This window comes from Pelobates fuscus, chromosome 1, assembly GCF_036172605.1.
Source record: "Pelobates fuscus isolate aPelFus1 chromosome 1, aPelFus1.pri, whole genome shotgun sequence".
Classification (NCBI taxonomy): Eukaryota; Metazoa; Chordata; class Amphibia; order Anura; family Pelobatidae; genus Pelobates; species Pelobates fuscus.
In genome coordinates, this window is record NC_086317.1 from 433826057 (window position 1) to 433843578 (window position 17522).

Below are 17522 nucleotides of genomic sequence, written 5' to 3' on the forward strand. Positions count from 1 at the left end.
CTAATTTAAGACTATGTCCTCTTGTTGTGGTAGTTTTCCTTTTAATTATAGTCTGTGTTGATTCCCTTTATTTATTTTTTGGACCGGCGAAAGTCTCCATGCAGAGCTTAGGTGCTGTATTCGTTGAGAGCATTCACTAAGCGCTCTCAGACAATAAGCTCCTCCCTACACAGCTGAGTTAAGCTCAGTGCAGAGCTTTATGGCTGACGAGGAATCAGTGGAGGGTGCCCAGGGCACAGATAACTGTACCAGGGCTCTGCTGGCGCCATAACCACTACAGAGATATGCTGCTTCTATTCCACTGTGTACCAAAATGGGTGTATATCTTTTTTTATAGCCTGTGACATTTATATGAATAAAGAGAAATGCATATGAAATAAAGGCATCCAGCTATGTTCAACACCCAGCCCATGTATCTTTTTTCATTCCACATAAGCATGATGTGTGCCTTGCAGAAACAAAATGTGCCTATTAATCAACATCATGTAAAAGCATACTACTGAAATCTGCAATAGGAAGAAATGAAATAGTCACAACAGATGGAGGGGGAAGCAATGCAACGCAAGTAAGCACAGGGGGATATTATATTTATGTAAATTAGATTTCTCAATCCACAATTAAGGAAATGGGATACAAGAACAAGGAGGTGTCATTTTATATGAAAAGGATAAGAATATATCTAACACATACACAGAACAGAAAATTGAATATATTGGAGATGTGGCAGGCTTATACAATTCCAGGATCATACTTTGTATCAAAACCATTAATTTGAAGAAGCTTTACAAATCATTTTGAATAGAATGAGCTGCATTTCATAATGACCATTTTACAGTCACATGGTTATTCATTAAAAAGTGCAAATTGTCTGGAATTCTAAGTGGATTCAAGACAAACTTAAGGCACAAGTAGCCAAACTGGAAACTTTCCAGTTTGGCAATTTTTAGCCTTTGGCACAACAAAACACACACACTATGCTGGCCAATCAGCATCTCCAGTGGCAGTCACTCAGACTGTCACTAGAGGTGCTTCCTGGGTCAGTGGTGCACAACGTTCAGTGTCTCCACGCTCTGCATGAGCTCTGATTCAATGCATCTCTATGGGGAAAGATCAGTGTCTCCATGATCCCTAGTCACACCTCCCCTGGCTGTGACTCATTTTCAATTGGCTGTTAACTTGCTTTAGAAGTTTTTATCTCCTGCTCTGTATATTGAACTTTAACCACACACAGGCTCCTGCAAAGTCTAGCAAGCTATGAACAGAGCAGGAGATAAGACATTCTGAATTAAACAGAATTTACAATAAATGAAGTGCAAATAGTAGACCTCACTTTACAGGAAGTGTTTAGGAAGGCCATGCAAGTTACTTGCGGGGAGGAGCTGTCAGAGCTGTATATAAAAAAAAAAAAAAAACAGTGCTATTCTCTGCCATTTGGGAGTTAAACCAGTGAGACTACATGGGCATGATCTATACACCAAAACTGTTTTACTAAGCTAAAGTTTTTTTTGGTGACTAAAGTATCCCTTTAAATGGGAACAGAATTATCCCTATATATTTTACAAATATATACTTGTGGGTGTCAAAAATAAAATGAATTGTAGAACTCCACACCCATTTAGCCTGCAACGGTGTTCTTTAATCTTAGCGTCTTGTCAATCTGTATTATAAGCTCTGTCATTTGTACCTGACAGTCAGCATTAAGAAAAGAGAATAAAAGTCAGGTGTATTAACTAAACTGTGAATTTAAAGTTAATTTCTAATTTAAGGCCAGAGTAGTTGATCTGGAAGCATAGCTGAGCTAGAGAATATTTTCAGTTCGGCCTTTTTTTGTTTAATTAAATTTTAAATTCCGTTTGAATTCTCACTTTAGTTAATAATCCTGATTGTTTCTATTTCTCCTCTCAATGCTTGCCATTGCCTTGCCTGAACTGGGTTGTGAGCATGGGTGCCCACAAGATAGATCTCCAGATATTGTAGAACTACAACTCCCATGATATATATACTATAACACACATATATACATACACACATACATATACACACCACACTCAAAGCTGTATTACCTGAGCTACTTATCACAGCAGGCTCAATAAAATGTGGGTGTGATCTTGGAGGAATTAATTGTCATACCACTGTAAAAAAAACTATTGTGTTTCCCTATGAGAGTCATACGAGAGACATCTATTTCAGAACCTCTTTAGGGAATATTTATTTATGTATTTGAAGGGAGTGTAATGCATGATCTCACTAAATTGGTTATAGTGGATCTATTATAATATCCACAATATTAATGTATGCACTGTTCACTTTTATCTGTTGGCTGATAGAAAAGCAAAGCTAGGAGCCATGCTGCATCAAGCTTACACTCTTTACTACATTGATCTTGCAACATGTCTCAAAAAAAAAAAAAAAATAATTAATATATATATATATATATATATATATATATATATATATATATATATATATATATACACACACACATACATACATACATACATACATACATATACATATACACACACACACACCTTATTTGAGTGAAGCGATGGGCCTGCAGTACTAAGCAACTGACAGAAAAAGAAAGGGCAAGGACAGAGGTCCTCATGGATTGTAAAATCAGTGTGGAAGGGAGGGAAGCTTTCTAGGGCTCCTAGAGTAGAGTCATATTATTGTCAGAAAGAAATTATTCAGAAAATCAGTTTCTTTGGCTTCTAAAATGTATTTATTTTTTTATTTATAAAATATTTTACCAGGAAAGATACATTGAGATTTCTCTCGTTTTCAAGTATGTCCTGGGTCCACAAATCATTGCATTGTTACAGTTAGTGTACAATAAAATACAAAAACAATATTAATACACAATATATACAAAATTTAACATAGAACAGGAAGGAAATATATAATCAACCATGACAGATGCATTCTGTTTTGAGGTATGTAGAAAGGGATCTCCTAAAGGACTTTAAGCTTAGGGAAGATTTTAAATTGTGCAGGAGGTCGTTCCACAATTGCGGTGCTCTGTAGGAGAAAGAGGATCGGGCTGCTTTCTTTTTATATTGAGGTAGACTAAGTAAAGTGTTGGTACTGGATCGGAGGTTATAGGAAGTGGGAACAGCCGGGGAAAGCACTGTGTTCAGGTAAGGTGGGAGCTTCCCAGAAAAGCTCTTAAACACAAGGCTGGGAAGATGAAGAGTGCGTCTGGATTCCAGCGACAGCCAGTTTCGTTCTTTTAGCATGTCACAATGGTGGGTCCTGTAATTACATTGTAGCACAAATCGGCAGAACGAGTTATACAATGTGTTGTTGTTTATTAATGTGGGATTGCGATGCAGATGCATATACTACATCCCCATAATCAATGATTGGCATCAGCATTTGCTGTACAATCTTTTCCTTTACTGTAGGGCTTAGGCAGGATTTGTTTCTGTACAGGGCACCTAGTTTTGGATAAAGTTTAGATGCAAGCTTTTCTATGTGCAGGCCAAAAGATAGATTGGGGTCTAACATCATACCCAAGTATTTGAAAGAGTGGACTGCGGTCAGTGTGCTATTTGAAATTGTTTTGATGGATAGGTGGGAATTGTGTAATTTAGGTACTGTTCCAAAGATCATTGTGACAGTTTTGTCAGTGTTCAGGAAGAGTTTGTTTTTTGCGATCCACTTTTCTACCTCTGTAAACTGGTCTTGGAGCACAGCCTCAAGCTGCGGTAGATCGGAATTGCTCGCATAGATTACCGTGTCATCTGCGTACATGTGTACATTTGAGGATTTGCAGACATTAGGCAGATCATTTATAAATAATGTAAATAGTAGGGGGCCGAGAATGGAACCTTGGGGAACACCACACGTGACTGGGAGAGGGAGGGAGTCGCTGTCAGCAATGGACACATATTGCGAGCGATCCGATACATACGATCAAACCCAGTTTAGCGAACGATCACCAATACCTGAGTTTTTGAGTTTGAGCAGTAGAATGTCGTGGTCTACTGTGTCAAATGCCTTAGTAAAATCAAGGAAAATAGCTCCAGTTAGGTATCCTTGTTCCATGCTAGTTTGGATGTCATTGCAAACTTTTAAGAGGGCAGTTGTAGTGGAGTGATTCTGGCGAAAGCCCGATTGATCAGGGGTCAGATAGTTTGATTGTTGGTAATACTCACATAGTTGCGTATGGACACATTTTTCTAATATTTTTGACAATACCGGGAGCAATGATATAGGGCGATAGTTAGAAACCAAAGTAGTGTCACCACTTTTATGGATAGGCACTACTCTCGCAGTCTTCCAAAGTTTGGGTATGTATCCAGACACCAAGGATTCGTTAATTAGAGTTGCGACGGGTTTAGCAATTGCCGGCGCACTGAGCTTTAACAGCATTGCTGGGATTTGGTTAGGTCTGGACTGGTTTTTCAATGACACTAACAGGTACAGGTCTAAAAATGAATTTGTCTATATTCGGACTTTGCGAATTTAGTGAGACCTGATCCACATTTGTAGTTTCAGGATGCGTGCCATTTATTAGCTTGGCAATCAGGGCAGTAGAGCATCTGACAAAATAATTGTTAAAGGCATTTGCTACATCTAAGGGAAGTTGCAGGGTTTGGTTATCCACTTTGACAGTGGAGGGTTGGGAGTGGATTGGGGGAGTTTGTAGTTTATTTATGACTTTCCAAAAGTTTCTAGGGTTTGAGATGTTATTGTTCAGATTTTCATAGAAATATTGGGCCTTGGCCAATTTTGTTTGTTTTGTGCATATATTTCGCCATTGTCTATACGCACAGTGATCATTCATAGAGCCAGTATGCTTAAACTTTGACCACAAAGAATCCCAAAACGGGTACATTTGGATGAGGTCAGCTGTGATCCAGTTCATATGTGCTCCTTTTACCCTCACCTTACGCAGCGGGGCATGCAAATTCCAAATTTGTAGGAGTTCAGACTGAAAGAATTCAACAGCACAGTCTAGATCTGGGATAATGTTTAATCTGTGCCATGGGAGGTTCTTGATGTAAATGCAATATGCTGTCCATCCTCTACACAAAAAGTTGCCCTTAATTGGTTACTCCAACAACAACAAATACAGTGTTTAAAGTTTCTGGTCAGAATAACTTACTATATTTGACAACCCATTGGAAAATGAAAAAATAAATAAAAATAAAGAACCAAAAGTCCCCTCCCCACCCCCCTAGGAGGGGGTGCGAGGGATCGCTAGTGCCAGGAATACAGTATCCCTTTAAGCAGGGATCATCATGTTGCCAGCTTACTGACATACTCAACGTTTAACCGAGTGTCAAGCATGCCTAAAATGATAAATGTGCAGTTTAAACCTATGTTTCTTAACCCAGAATCGCAGGTATCTGCTGTTGTGGCAATACCGGCGTGTATGTATTCTCTATGCACACCAAAATAAAGAATTTAAAAAATATATATATATATATATATATATATATATATATATATATATATATATATATATATATATATATATATATATATATATATATATATATATATATATATATAGTAACCCCAAGGTTCTCTTATACGCAAAATAGATATTTCCATAATTATACAGTATGAACGGAAAAACACAAAGATCTGGAGAGGAAGACAAGAATAGCAACATATACAACTGACATTAAAGGGACACTATAGTCACCTGAACAACTTTAGCTTAATTAAGCAGTTTTGGTGTACAGAACATGCCCCTGCAGCCTCACTGCTCAATCCTCTGCCATTTAGCAGTTAAATCCCTTTGTTTATGAACCCTAGTCACACCTCCCTGCATGTGACTTGCACAGCCTTCCATAAACACTTCCTGTAAAGAGAGCCCTATTTAGGCTCTCTTTATTGCAAGTTCTGTTTAATTAAGATTTTCTTATCCCCTGCTATGTTAATAGCTTGCTAGACCCTGCAAGAGCCTCCTGTATGTGATCAAAGTTCAATTTAGAGATTGAGATACAATTATTTAAGGTAAATTACATCTGTTTGAAAGTGAAACCAGTTTTTTTTTTCATGCAGGCTCTGTCAATCATAGCCAGGGAAGGTGTGGCTAGGGCTGCATAAACAGAAACAAAGTGATTTAACTCCTAAATGACAGTGAATTGAGCAGTGAAATTGCAGGGGAATGATCTATACACTAAAACTGCTTTATTTAGCTAAAGTAATTTAGGTGACTATAGTGTTCCTTTAAGAGTTTAGTTGTCAGCGTGATAAGTTCACTGGAATTGAAGGGAAAAAAATACTGCTAAATGCTTAGACTGTAGGGCTCGAGTCTATATGAAGTGGTTATGGTAGGAATATGTGAAACACTGCACATACCGAGTTATAATTCAAATGTGACTTAGGCAACCATGTACTGGTTGTCTAATGTCAATTCTGTGCATATTTTACATCAGGGCTCGAGTCCTGCAAGAACGCGTCGCAATGGTGTTCCTGCACTTTTTCCACAGCAGGAACGCCGTACCTGCCCAGTACCGCTCACAGAAGAGTCGCATTATTGTTCGCCAGGTTACACAGTCAGTGCCCTGTCACTGTTTGTTACCCAACAGCTCACACCGGGGACACCATCTTTGTTATGGGTAAACACAAAATACACAGCTCCCACTGTCTAACACTGCTAGCTGTAACAAGGATCAGATCTTAGGGAATGTTATCATTGTCCTGCTGTTATATAATCTCAAAGCAGCCCAACGTATCTATAAAAGACTGTCTGCCAGGACATTACATGTGCTGCTACAGCCTCACCACCCACATAGCTGCTGCTACTGTAATTATCCTAAGAGACTAATCCTTCCGCTTCGTGTTACCGTGTGAGGCCAGGCAGCGGCACTTCTACCAGATATGTTACAGTAGGCCATGACCTCTCTGCCTTTGGCCAGGGATGTTATGGTGCCGGCAGAGCACGCTTGGTGCTCCCAGTGCTGCATGTCTGCCTCCACGAGAAGGAGTAAAGGCAGAGCCCAGCAAAGCTATCCCTGCCCAGAACCAGGAGCTACCGGCAGCCCTGGGGTCTTTAAAGTCACCAACTTCTTAGATAAACGGTATCTGAGCTCAGTGTGCAAAGGAAGACCCCCTGCTACTGACAGAGATGGAGAGAGCACTGCCCACACTGACTGATGGGAGATCTGTCCCGCTTGGACAGTGAACCATTTCCCATACATCCTAGCTGCCCCAATTTTCTGATCTAGAGATATATATATACACACACACACACACACACACACAAATTCTAAATTAACAGAAAGTCACTGCATCAAAATATAGCATTTATTTAACAAGCAATCTAGTTCTAGACAAACATAACTTTTAGGAGCCAGTTGGTATTTAAATAATGAGCTCATCAAATGTATGTCACTTACAAAAGGAAAGCCACATAGCTAATTAAGTGTTAATTATCATTTTATTCAATGGGAGAAAACTGGCACCACCCCACGTTAAGAATTAGTAGTAATGGTAATAATCGTTTTGAAATGATTTGACATTTAACTTACACAGGGATCCACAGTCCAGCTCTTTTTTCTGATACATGTAAAAAATAAGTTTCCCCTTCTACAATAGACTTAACTTCATCCCTATCTCGTCATGAAGTGGCCAAACACAGCCGGGTTCTGCAATTAGCAGGTACTGCAAATCACCCACAAGACCCAAGAAACATGGCATTTTGTCCCTGATGCACTCAGTGAATTAATTATATCCAATGTATGGACATCACTAAACGGAAGGGTAACTTCTGAATTAGCAATATCAGGAAAGGAGGATGGACCAGAGATTTGACTACTGACTACTTAACTTGGGGTGGCACGATGGGACTCCTGGAATTATAACCACTACACACCTCTGCTGCCAATATTGACTCCTTAGGAACAATACCTTTTTCTATTTTTGAACCTGTTATGTCTAACTTGGCATGTACAAAAAAAAAAAAAAATTACACATGCCCTAGCTCATGACCCGTGATCACATCTGCCTGGAATTATTGGAAAATTATGCATGGCAGAAAATATCTTGCAGACCAACTCACAAAAATATGGAGTCTACTCACAGCACTCCAATAAAACACTGTAGTAGAATGATGACAATCGAAAGTGACAGTTCCTTTTTAACTGTATACCAAATACATAATGACTTGAGTATAAAAGCTCTGACTTCTGGACAAACCATTCTCTGTATCACACTGTGCCATTACACCGACAGTAAGTCCAATTACAAAAACTATTGATTCAATAAATAAAACAGTACTCTTTATGAACACTATAAATCTCCCACCTCAGTCAGATAAACCTTCTTCCCACGATTCCACAGGCATAAAAGAGTATAAAGCAAGCTCTCAAATTAAATAAATAACACAGAAGGACAATACAAGCTCTTAAGGAAAGCTAGTGTCTTTACAATGTATTAGTACGGAAAATATCATGTAGGAAATTAATGTTTTTTTAGAGAGATAAAGACCATAGATAGAGGCAGGGAGACGAGAGACACAGATTAGACATACAGACAAGTACTACTGTATAATCAACGTGTCCAAGGAAATCTACTACCACAGTCTTGCAATATCAGTTTTATTTCTTTGGTGGGAATGCAGCAGCTAAAAACAGGGAATGGCAAAATCTGAACCTACTGCAGAAAGAAAGCAAACAAAAAAAGAAAAATTACATTCTGAATTTTCAGAAAGTAGTTATCAGATATCTAATTTATAGAGCACACGTTTATATTATTATAGCCAGTGAATATGTTATGAACCAGCCAAAAAAAAAAAAAGAGAGAGTGGGTAAGAGGACAGAGGTGGGGGGCGGAGCTAATGGCACAGCGAGGCAGTCGCCATTTGCAAAAGCTCCACACGGCCGGCGCAAAAAACGGGGAAAAAACGGGCACACCTGCAGCCCATCGCCTAAAACAGCCGCCCGGAACAGCTTCCTAACACCCTGCTGAACACGCAGATTCCTTTCTTTCAGCCGTCGGGCACAAAACGCCGCGTTAAGAGCCAAGGGGCCTACCGCACACGCGACCAGTACCTCACCGGGGAGCTGACAGCGTGGCTCGGACAGAGCCCACAACTCATAGAGGCAGACTCCCACACAACGGAAGAGATGGGTCGGAGGTCCAACAAACCTGCAGCGAGTACCTCCACGCCTAACCGGAGTATAGGCAGCATGCTGCAGCACCCTCCACCCGCACAGGCCCGCCCGAACACAGCAGCCTCACCTGTTAAAATCTGAGGAAGAAGGCTCAGAACACAGCACAGCAGAGGCAGACACAGGCAACATAAAGGCACAGGCAGCTGATGGATTAGCCCCAGCGACAAAAAGTGACATCCAGTCCATGCTGGCAGGACTCCAAGGTAACCTACAACTAATGTGGCAAGCAGACCTGAAAGGTTTAGCAGCAGAGGTACAGGCAGTATCAGCCCGAACACAGGCCACGGCACAAGAGGTGACAGACCTGAGCCAGGCCCTAAACTCACTTAAAGACACAGTTACCCAGATGCAGACAATACAGGATAACGTCTCCAGGCAAGTCAACATCTTAGACGACAGGGGTAGAAGAAAGAACGTCAAGATCAGGGGGGTGACAGAAAAGGTGCCGTTAGAGGAACTACCCCACTTCGTAAGGCGTCTAGTGGCCTCACTCATTCCCAACAGGCTGGCAAAACACTTTACGTTTGATGGCGTATATCGCATAGCAAAACCCCTAAGGGCACCTAAGTCAGCCCCACGAGATATAATCCTACGATGCCAAACCTTGACGGACAAAATAGCCCTGATAACAGCCATGAAAGGGAAAGCGCCCTATGACTTTGAAACACACCAAATGACATTCTTCCAGGACTTAAGCAGAGACACATTATCTTGGCGCAAGAGCATGCAGCCCGTGACCACCACCCTGCAAGCAGCGGGTCTAGTTTACAGATGGGCGACCAAAGACGATCAACACTACATAATTACCAACGTGGAAGAAGGACCGGCCTTGCTGTCCACACTGGGACTCTCCAACAATGCCACAAGGGCGGACTCCCCGCACCCAGGACCCGCGACGTGAACCCTGGACTGACTAATCCAAAGACCTCCAATTCTTGCTATATTGTTATATTAATGTTTAATGATTGTATGTTCTGCTCACTACACCAAGTTATGTCTCACCTGTCTTTTTCTCATGTTACAACATTTTAAAGCTGTGCTAGCCAACCACATGACAGAATAAGTTAATGTTCATGACAAGCCTGCAGATGCTGTTGGGGCGCTGCAAGACTAAATGTATGTTCTTTAATATGCACAAGAAAAAAAAAGAATTAAAAAAAAAAAAAAGACAGAGGTATGCAATAAGGAACCAGAAGATCAGAGCTCTGGTCAGACCGTGTATAGCTTTTGGGTTAATTATAAGCATACATACAAGAATTGCTGCAATTTTCTACAAAGTGGATGTCGGTAAGGACAGAAAGCATTTCAATCTATATACACCAGGAATATTGTTGTGAACTTGCTTTTGCATAAAGGAAGTTAACGGAAATCCAATTTTATTATTTATTTTTTAAATTCTTTATTTTTTCTGTGCAAAGCATAACAGTGTGCTTGTTATAGCCACGACAGCTGTGACAAGCCAGATAATAACAGTGTATTACATCATTGTGGCATACATGTGACGGCACAATTTTATAGTACATTAATGATAGCAAGCTACAACATCATAATAGTATTAACAAGCTTACATGTAACATGGATAGTATCACCCTATTGCTCGGTATCCGCCGTGCTGTGGTCTATGCCGCTAAGGACCAGTGTACAATGGGAAGCTAGGCTAGATATATCTGCAAGCTTAGACTTAAGGGTTAAAAACAAAGATATGGGCCAACATGCAGATTTCAACGCTGCAGATGCGATGCATTTTATTAACTGTGAGATAGACGTTGGTGCCCTACGAACAGGGACAAGGAAAACATGCTATATGTAGGTAGTTTAAGCTAGCGGCCGGGAAGTGAAACGACCGGGCTGTTTAGAAGAGGTCGTCTTAGATTCTTATGCTTAGGTTACAGGAGTGTGTTGCTCCTTGGTTCTTTCCCTACTAATAGGGGGCAAGCTTTACCTGTGACATATGACCGGTTGGGGAGCCTGGTTTCGGGTTCCCAGAGTAACGGCCAGAGACAGGGAACGGCCACTATATGCAAGGGCTCCATAACCCCGGAGTCCGAGGGGGGGGAGAGGGAAGTGTGTGCCTGGACCAAGCAGAGGACCCGTATGGCCGGAACACATTAGTTTTAAGTGCTCACGTGTCGGGTAAGAGCCTACCGCTGACTAGGCGCTGACAAAAGGATGCACAATTAGTAAACAAAATGTAGTAAACCAAAGATAGACATGGTTAAATAACATTCCACAGGATCGGTGGGGGAAGTTGCACTGGACAGTGTAACATGAACGGTGCTAGTGTCTAGGAAGGATAGGACCAGCCGGTACATCGATTAGTTCTTTGCGTTGGCGAGGTTTTCCCCTGTTAAGTGCTGGGTGGGTGTGTGGTGCCGCTGCCAGCAGGAGCCGCCGGTTCCGACGGGGTGAAAGGCTGTATGTTGGCGACATCCCATCGGTGAGTCGTTGCTTTCTTGGTCCCAGCAGCCGGGCGGATGCCCAGAGCGTGGAGTAACTGGGGTGCCTCTTCTGGTGTTGTGAGCTTGTGTTCTCGCCCGTCTCGTGAGGCAATCAGCGTGCGGGGATAGCCCCATTTATATGGAATATCCGCCGCCCTTAACTGCGCAGTGGTGTCCTTCAGCGTTGCCCGCCACTGTAGTGTCTGGCGGCTCAGGACCTGAAAGAATTGTAGGCTATGGTCTTCAAAGACATATGGGATTTGGCCCCTGATTGCCCGGAGGAAACCGTCTTTATCTGAGCGGGTTCTGAAGCCCATGATGACATCCCTTGCGGAGGCTGGGGCGTTGTTTGGGCGCCCTGGTAGACGGAATAGGCAATCCAGGGTTAAACCTTTGGCCTGTTTGGCCGGTAGGGCCGTTTGCAATAGTCTTTTTATGAGAGCTGGAAGTTCGTCCGCCTTCACACTGTCAGGGATTCCCCTCACCTTAATGTTTCTTTGTCGCGCCATGTCTTCTAGTTGCCCCACCCGGGTGCCCAGTTGTGAGCATGTGGCCGTGAGCCCTAGCATTTGCTCCGTCGTGGTAGCTTGTCGGGCGCTCAGGTCCTGTGTCGCCTCCTCCGTGGCACTCATGCGGGCTGCTAGCGTGCTCAGCTCTGTCTTGAGTCCCGCCATTTCAGCCGTGAAGAAGGCCTTTAAGTCAGCCACCATGCTTGTTAAGTCGGCCTTAGTCGCTAGAGGTGGGTTTGACTGCTTCTGTGGAGCTGTATGGTGCTTCTTTTGGGGCATTGTAGTCGGCACATCGCTCATGTAGTCGTCCTCCGAGACAGAGAGTGACTCCAGCCCCATGTCGTGGAGGACGTCCGCCATCTTGGGCCTACAGGCCTGGGTCAGGAGTTGCCCGATGTCCCGGGTATGTCCCGCGGGCGAGCTTCGGGGCTTTCGGGAGTGTTTGCCCATAGTGTGCTGGGTCTTTAGCAGCTTTTTCCCCGGTTTGCGGAGGTAAAAATCAAGATTTTGAGGCGTTTTAGCTTCAGTTTCCCGGAACTCGGGATTCATGCGTCTTGCCAGCTCGGCTGCTAGCTCCGCCCCGAAATCCAAATTTAAAGGCAAATCAGCTAGTTCATTAGCTAGCTAAATTTCTATAATATGAACTCTATTGCATTTTAGTTTTCTGCAGAAATTAATTGCCACATTTAAAAACAAAAGCTGAATGTGTCCCATGTGGTATTTTCTTCATCATGCAATTTTTGCATTAGATATCGCCTTTTACATGATAAGTTAATTAACCCAATAGTCAAACGCAAATTAAATAGCATTTTTTTTGTTTTGTTTTTTTTATTTGTGCAGAGATGCTGCAGGTAACCCAAAGCGGTTTTTGAACACTGATATAGAGGAATGATGAAATTTCCTTCTAAATGATTTGTGCACTAACTTACCCTTGTGCCGTAAAAAGCATCTGTCTACTTGTTTTTGTTTACTGAAGCATGGACCAATCATATCTAGAGCATTTAACAGACTGGCAATCACCAAACTAACGCATATGAGGCGGGTCTTGCCTTCTCAGTAGACGAGATAGACAATTGCAGTTATTATACACAACAGTTACCAAACGTTCCCTGCAAGCTGGTACTATCATCAATGTGGTCCTGCAAAAGGATACCACTACAGTTTATTGCAGACAGATGACTGGAGACTAGACAAATTTAAACATGCTTGTTCCAACTAGTTTGTACTCTCTAATATGGCACTGGGACCCAATTCTGGGTTCTGACTCATGAGCTGATAAGAATTGGTTTGAAGCGGACCAGACTAAAAAGTTAAATGTTTTGATGAGACTCATTTTGGCTATTATTTTCCTCCTATTACAACAGAGCCTATGTTGTACACACCATTCAATATGGCATTAAATTAATGGTTTTCTGAAAACAAATGTATTGGTGTATTATCAGATCACAGAGTACAATTATTATAGTGTATAATCATGGACTAAAATGAATATTACCCTTATCAAAATGCAGATGTAGTCTGTGGCATCTGTTAAATTGCATACAAGGAACACATTGAAATAATATAAACTATAAGGCTTGTTTTTGCAATATATGTTAAGACAATTTGCAAAGTAATCCTGTTCAAAAATAAAAACAATTACACAATTTACAAAAATCTTATATATGAAACAACCAATTTTTCCAACTGGGAAAAATAGTAGACCTAAGTATATCACACAAGCTACATTACACTTTCATCTAATACAACATGCATTTCTTTAATAAAAAAAAAAAAAAAAGAATCTTGGTTACATTGTACTAGATTAAATATAATGGATATATTCTAGAGTATGGAATGCAGCCCTTTATATAAAAACGGCATGGTCTTCAATAAAGGAGCATTGACATCTAATAAAATAATTTCTATAGACCATTCACACGTTACAATAAATCAATGCATGCTTGGAGTCAGCACAGTGGATTTCTAGAAATAATACACTTCGCAAGCAACAGCAAGATTTCTTTCTAGAGATTAGGGAAATTCAGAAAGATCTCAGGCAATGGGAGCCTCCAGCACTCACCAAACTGAAAATATATAGAGATCTTGCAGAATGAATCCCAATTTAAATTTCGCTGCATAAAACTTGTAATTCACTATGAATTCCCTGTCAGGCAAGGAGTTTATTTCAGCAAAGAATTCCCTGCATACAGGGCTTCTAGATAGGCATGCAAAAAATAATTTGGAGCAAATTGAAATCCAAATGTAAAAATAAAGAAATTGATCCTGAATTTTGCCATTTGGATTTCAGTTTGCTACAATACATAGTTTAGAGATTATACAAACAGGGGTGACCAAAAGGTAGGTCCCCAAATGTTGTAGAACTGTAAACTCCAGGATGCTTTGCATGCCTTTAGAATGACAACTCATCATGGAAGCTGTCGCTTTAAACCACCTGGGGATCTACATTATGGCCACCCCTGCTCTACAATAAGAAACCCTTCAGTAAAGGGTTCCATATGTACTGAGCTCCCATACTAAGGGATCGTTTTTTCATGGGGTTAACTGTCTACAGAGCTCACGTACTAAGGGATCGTTCAGTAAAGGGTCAATTGTATACAGTAAGGGACCCTTCAATAAAGTGTTATATATGTATTAACTAACATAGCAAGGTATTGCTTTAGTAATGCAATCACTATACACAGACAGACAGAGCTTCTATACATGTAAAGTGTTTCCTGTATACAGAGCTCCCCACTAAGCGACCCTTCAGCAAATAGCTCCCTTTAAACATACAGAGCTCCCATACTAACTACAGTATAGTGCTCCATGTATAGAGCCATAGCCCAAGACTATAGGATCGTCTAGCAGAGTGCTCCATGTATACAAAACTCTGGGAATTTTTTTTTACACTATATTACTCCGTATACAAAGCTCCCAGACTACTAAAGTGGCTCTGTCCCATGAAACTGAATCCTTTACTAATAACATATCCACGTACAAAACTCAGAATTGCTCTGTGTATTTACATCCCCCAGATACACGACCATTTACCAAAATGCTGTGTGCAAAGCTCCCAGGCTATGAGACAGTTGATTTATATTTGCAGAGCTCCCCATTTAAGCTCCCAGTCTAGGAGACAGTTTATTTATATTTGCAGAGCTCCCCAATAAAGCTCACAGGCTAGAAGACAGTTTTTTATATTTGCAGAGCTCCCCAGTAAAGCTCCCAGGCTAGGAGACAGTGTATTTATATTTGCAGAGCTCCCCAGTAAAGCCCCCAGGCTAGGAGCCAGTTTATTTAATTTTGCAGAACTCCCCAGTAAAGCTCACAGGCTAGAAGACAGTTTATTTATATTTGCAGAGCTCCCCATTTAAGCTCCCAGGCTAGGAGACAGTGTATTTATATTTGCAGAGCTCCCCAGTAAAGCCCCCAGGCTAGGAGCCAGTGTATTTATATTTGCAGAGCTCCCCAGTAAAGCTCACAGGCTAGAAGACAGTTTATTTATATTTGCAGAGCTCCCCATTTAAGCTCCCAGGCTAGGAGACAGTGTATTTATATTTGCAGAGCTCCCCAGTAAAGCCCCCAGGCTAGGAGCCAGTTTTTTTATATTTGCAGAGCTCCCCAGTAAAGCTCCCAGGCTAGAAGACAGTTTATTTATATTTGCAGAGCTCCCCATTTAAGCTCCCAGGCTAGGAGACAGTGTATTTATATTTGCAGAGCTCCCCAGTAAAGCCCCCAGGCTAGGAGCCAGTGTATTTATATTTGCAGAGCTCCCCAGTAAAGCCCCCAGGCTAGGAGCCAGTGTATTTCATTTTGCAGAGCTCCCCAGTAAAGCTCACAGGCTAGAAGACAGTTTATTTATATTTTCAGAGCTCCCCAGTAAAGCTCCCAGGCTAGAAGACAGTTAATTTCATTTTGCAGAGCTCCCCAGTAAAGCTCACAGGCTAGGAGCCAGTTCATTTAATTTTGCAGAGCTCCCCAATAAAGTGCTTCCTGATCTCCACTGCACACAGCTAGGAGCCGACACAAAAGTTATCAGCACATCTAACTCCCCCAAAACAAAGCCCGCAAAGTAAACATTGCCAGTCCAGGCAGCACTCTACTTACAGAGCGGGCAGAGAACAAGGAAGGGGAATGGAATGCCGCCCAGCATGTCCGAGTTTTCGTAGAACGTTGTGTATCCGGAGTTCTAACGGTAACAGTAACAAGAGTAGCAGCAGCTCTGTCACCAGGATCAGGAGGAGGCTGCACAGCGCCGTATAGAGAGCTCTCACATCCCAGCAGCCACTAGACTGCCAGCGAGAGGGACAAGCAAAGCCACCTCCTGACGTGCATATGAAAGTCACTTCCCGATTGGTTACTGAAGAGCACATTCTAATTGGTTACTGAGCGGCCTGTTCTGATTGGCCAAGCATTTTCCTGTGCAAGAAATGAATGTGAGGGATGGGATTTTTTTTTTTTTTCCTTTGAAGGAAGGGGGCGGAGGTGGTGTTATTAAAGGGTCTGACTCGCAGTTCTTCAGGAAAAGGATTTGTGGATAGGTATTGCATAGAGATTTATATATTTTTTTTTTTTTTTTTTTTACATATTTCAGTGTTGAACGTATGTGGAGTGTTGTTAAAAAAATAACTATAGGGCTCAGTAAGACTAGTAGCTACCACAGACGTGCTGGAAATGGGGTGAGACCGTGAGAAGGTGTCATAACAATAAAAGAATTTCACATGCACACAATAGTTCACATAGTTTTCTCCTCTTCAATATTAAAGTTTATCTGTCACACAAATATGTAGAATTGCTATTATACTGTGGGAGCTTCAGGCTGTCTGGCAGGGTTTCAAAGTAAAATTAACATAGAAACGTAGAATGTGACGGCAGATAAGAACCATTCGGCCCATCTAGTCTGCCCAATTTTTTAAATACTTTCATTAGTCCCTGGCCTTATCTTATAGTTAGGATAGCCTTATGCCTATCCCACGCATGCTTAAACTCCTTTACTGTGTTAACCTCTACCACTTCAGCTGGAAGGCTATTCCATGCATCCACTACCCTCTCGGTAAAGTAATATTTCCTGATATTATTTTTAAACCTTTGCCCCTCTAATTTAAGACTATGTCCTCTTGTTGTGGTAGTTTTTCTAATTTTAAATATAGTCTCCTCCTTTACTGTGTTGATTGCCTTTCTGTATTTAAATGTTTTTATCATATTCCCCCCGTCGCGTCTTTCCTCCAAGCTATACATGTTAAGATTCTTTAACCTTTCCTTGTCGGTTTTAGACTGCAATCCATGAACCAGTTTAGTAGCCCTTCTCTGAACTCTTTCCAAAGTATCAATATCCTTCTGAAGATATGGTCTCCAGCAGGGCCGGATTAACATAGGGGCTGATGGAGCTGCAGCTCCAGGCCCAGGCCCATGGAATAGGCCCATTGATTTAAAAAAAAAAAATTTTTTTTTTTTTT

At 41.5% G+C, this 17522-nt stretch overlaps 1 protein-coding gene across 1 annotated transcript in view; it reads right to left on the bottom strand.

Annotated features, from left to right (window-relative positions):
• Positions 1-16402, bottom strand: part of B3GLCT (beta 3-glucosyltransferase) — a 366333-nt gene extending 349931 nt beyond the window's left edge. Inside the window, exon 1 of the mRNA XM_063429471.1 lies at positions 16174-16402. Coding sequence (XP_063285541.1) covers positions 16174-16219 — 46 coding nt within the window. The 5' untranslated portion in view covers positions 16220-16402. The remainder of the gene's footprint in view (positions 1-16173) is intronic.
• Between the last annotated feature and the right edge of the window lie 1120 nt (positions 16403-17522).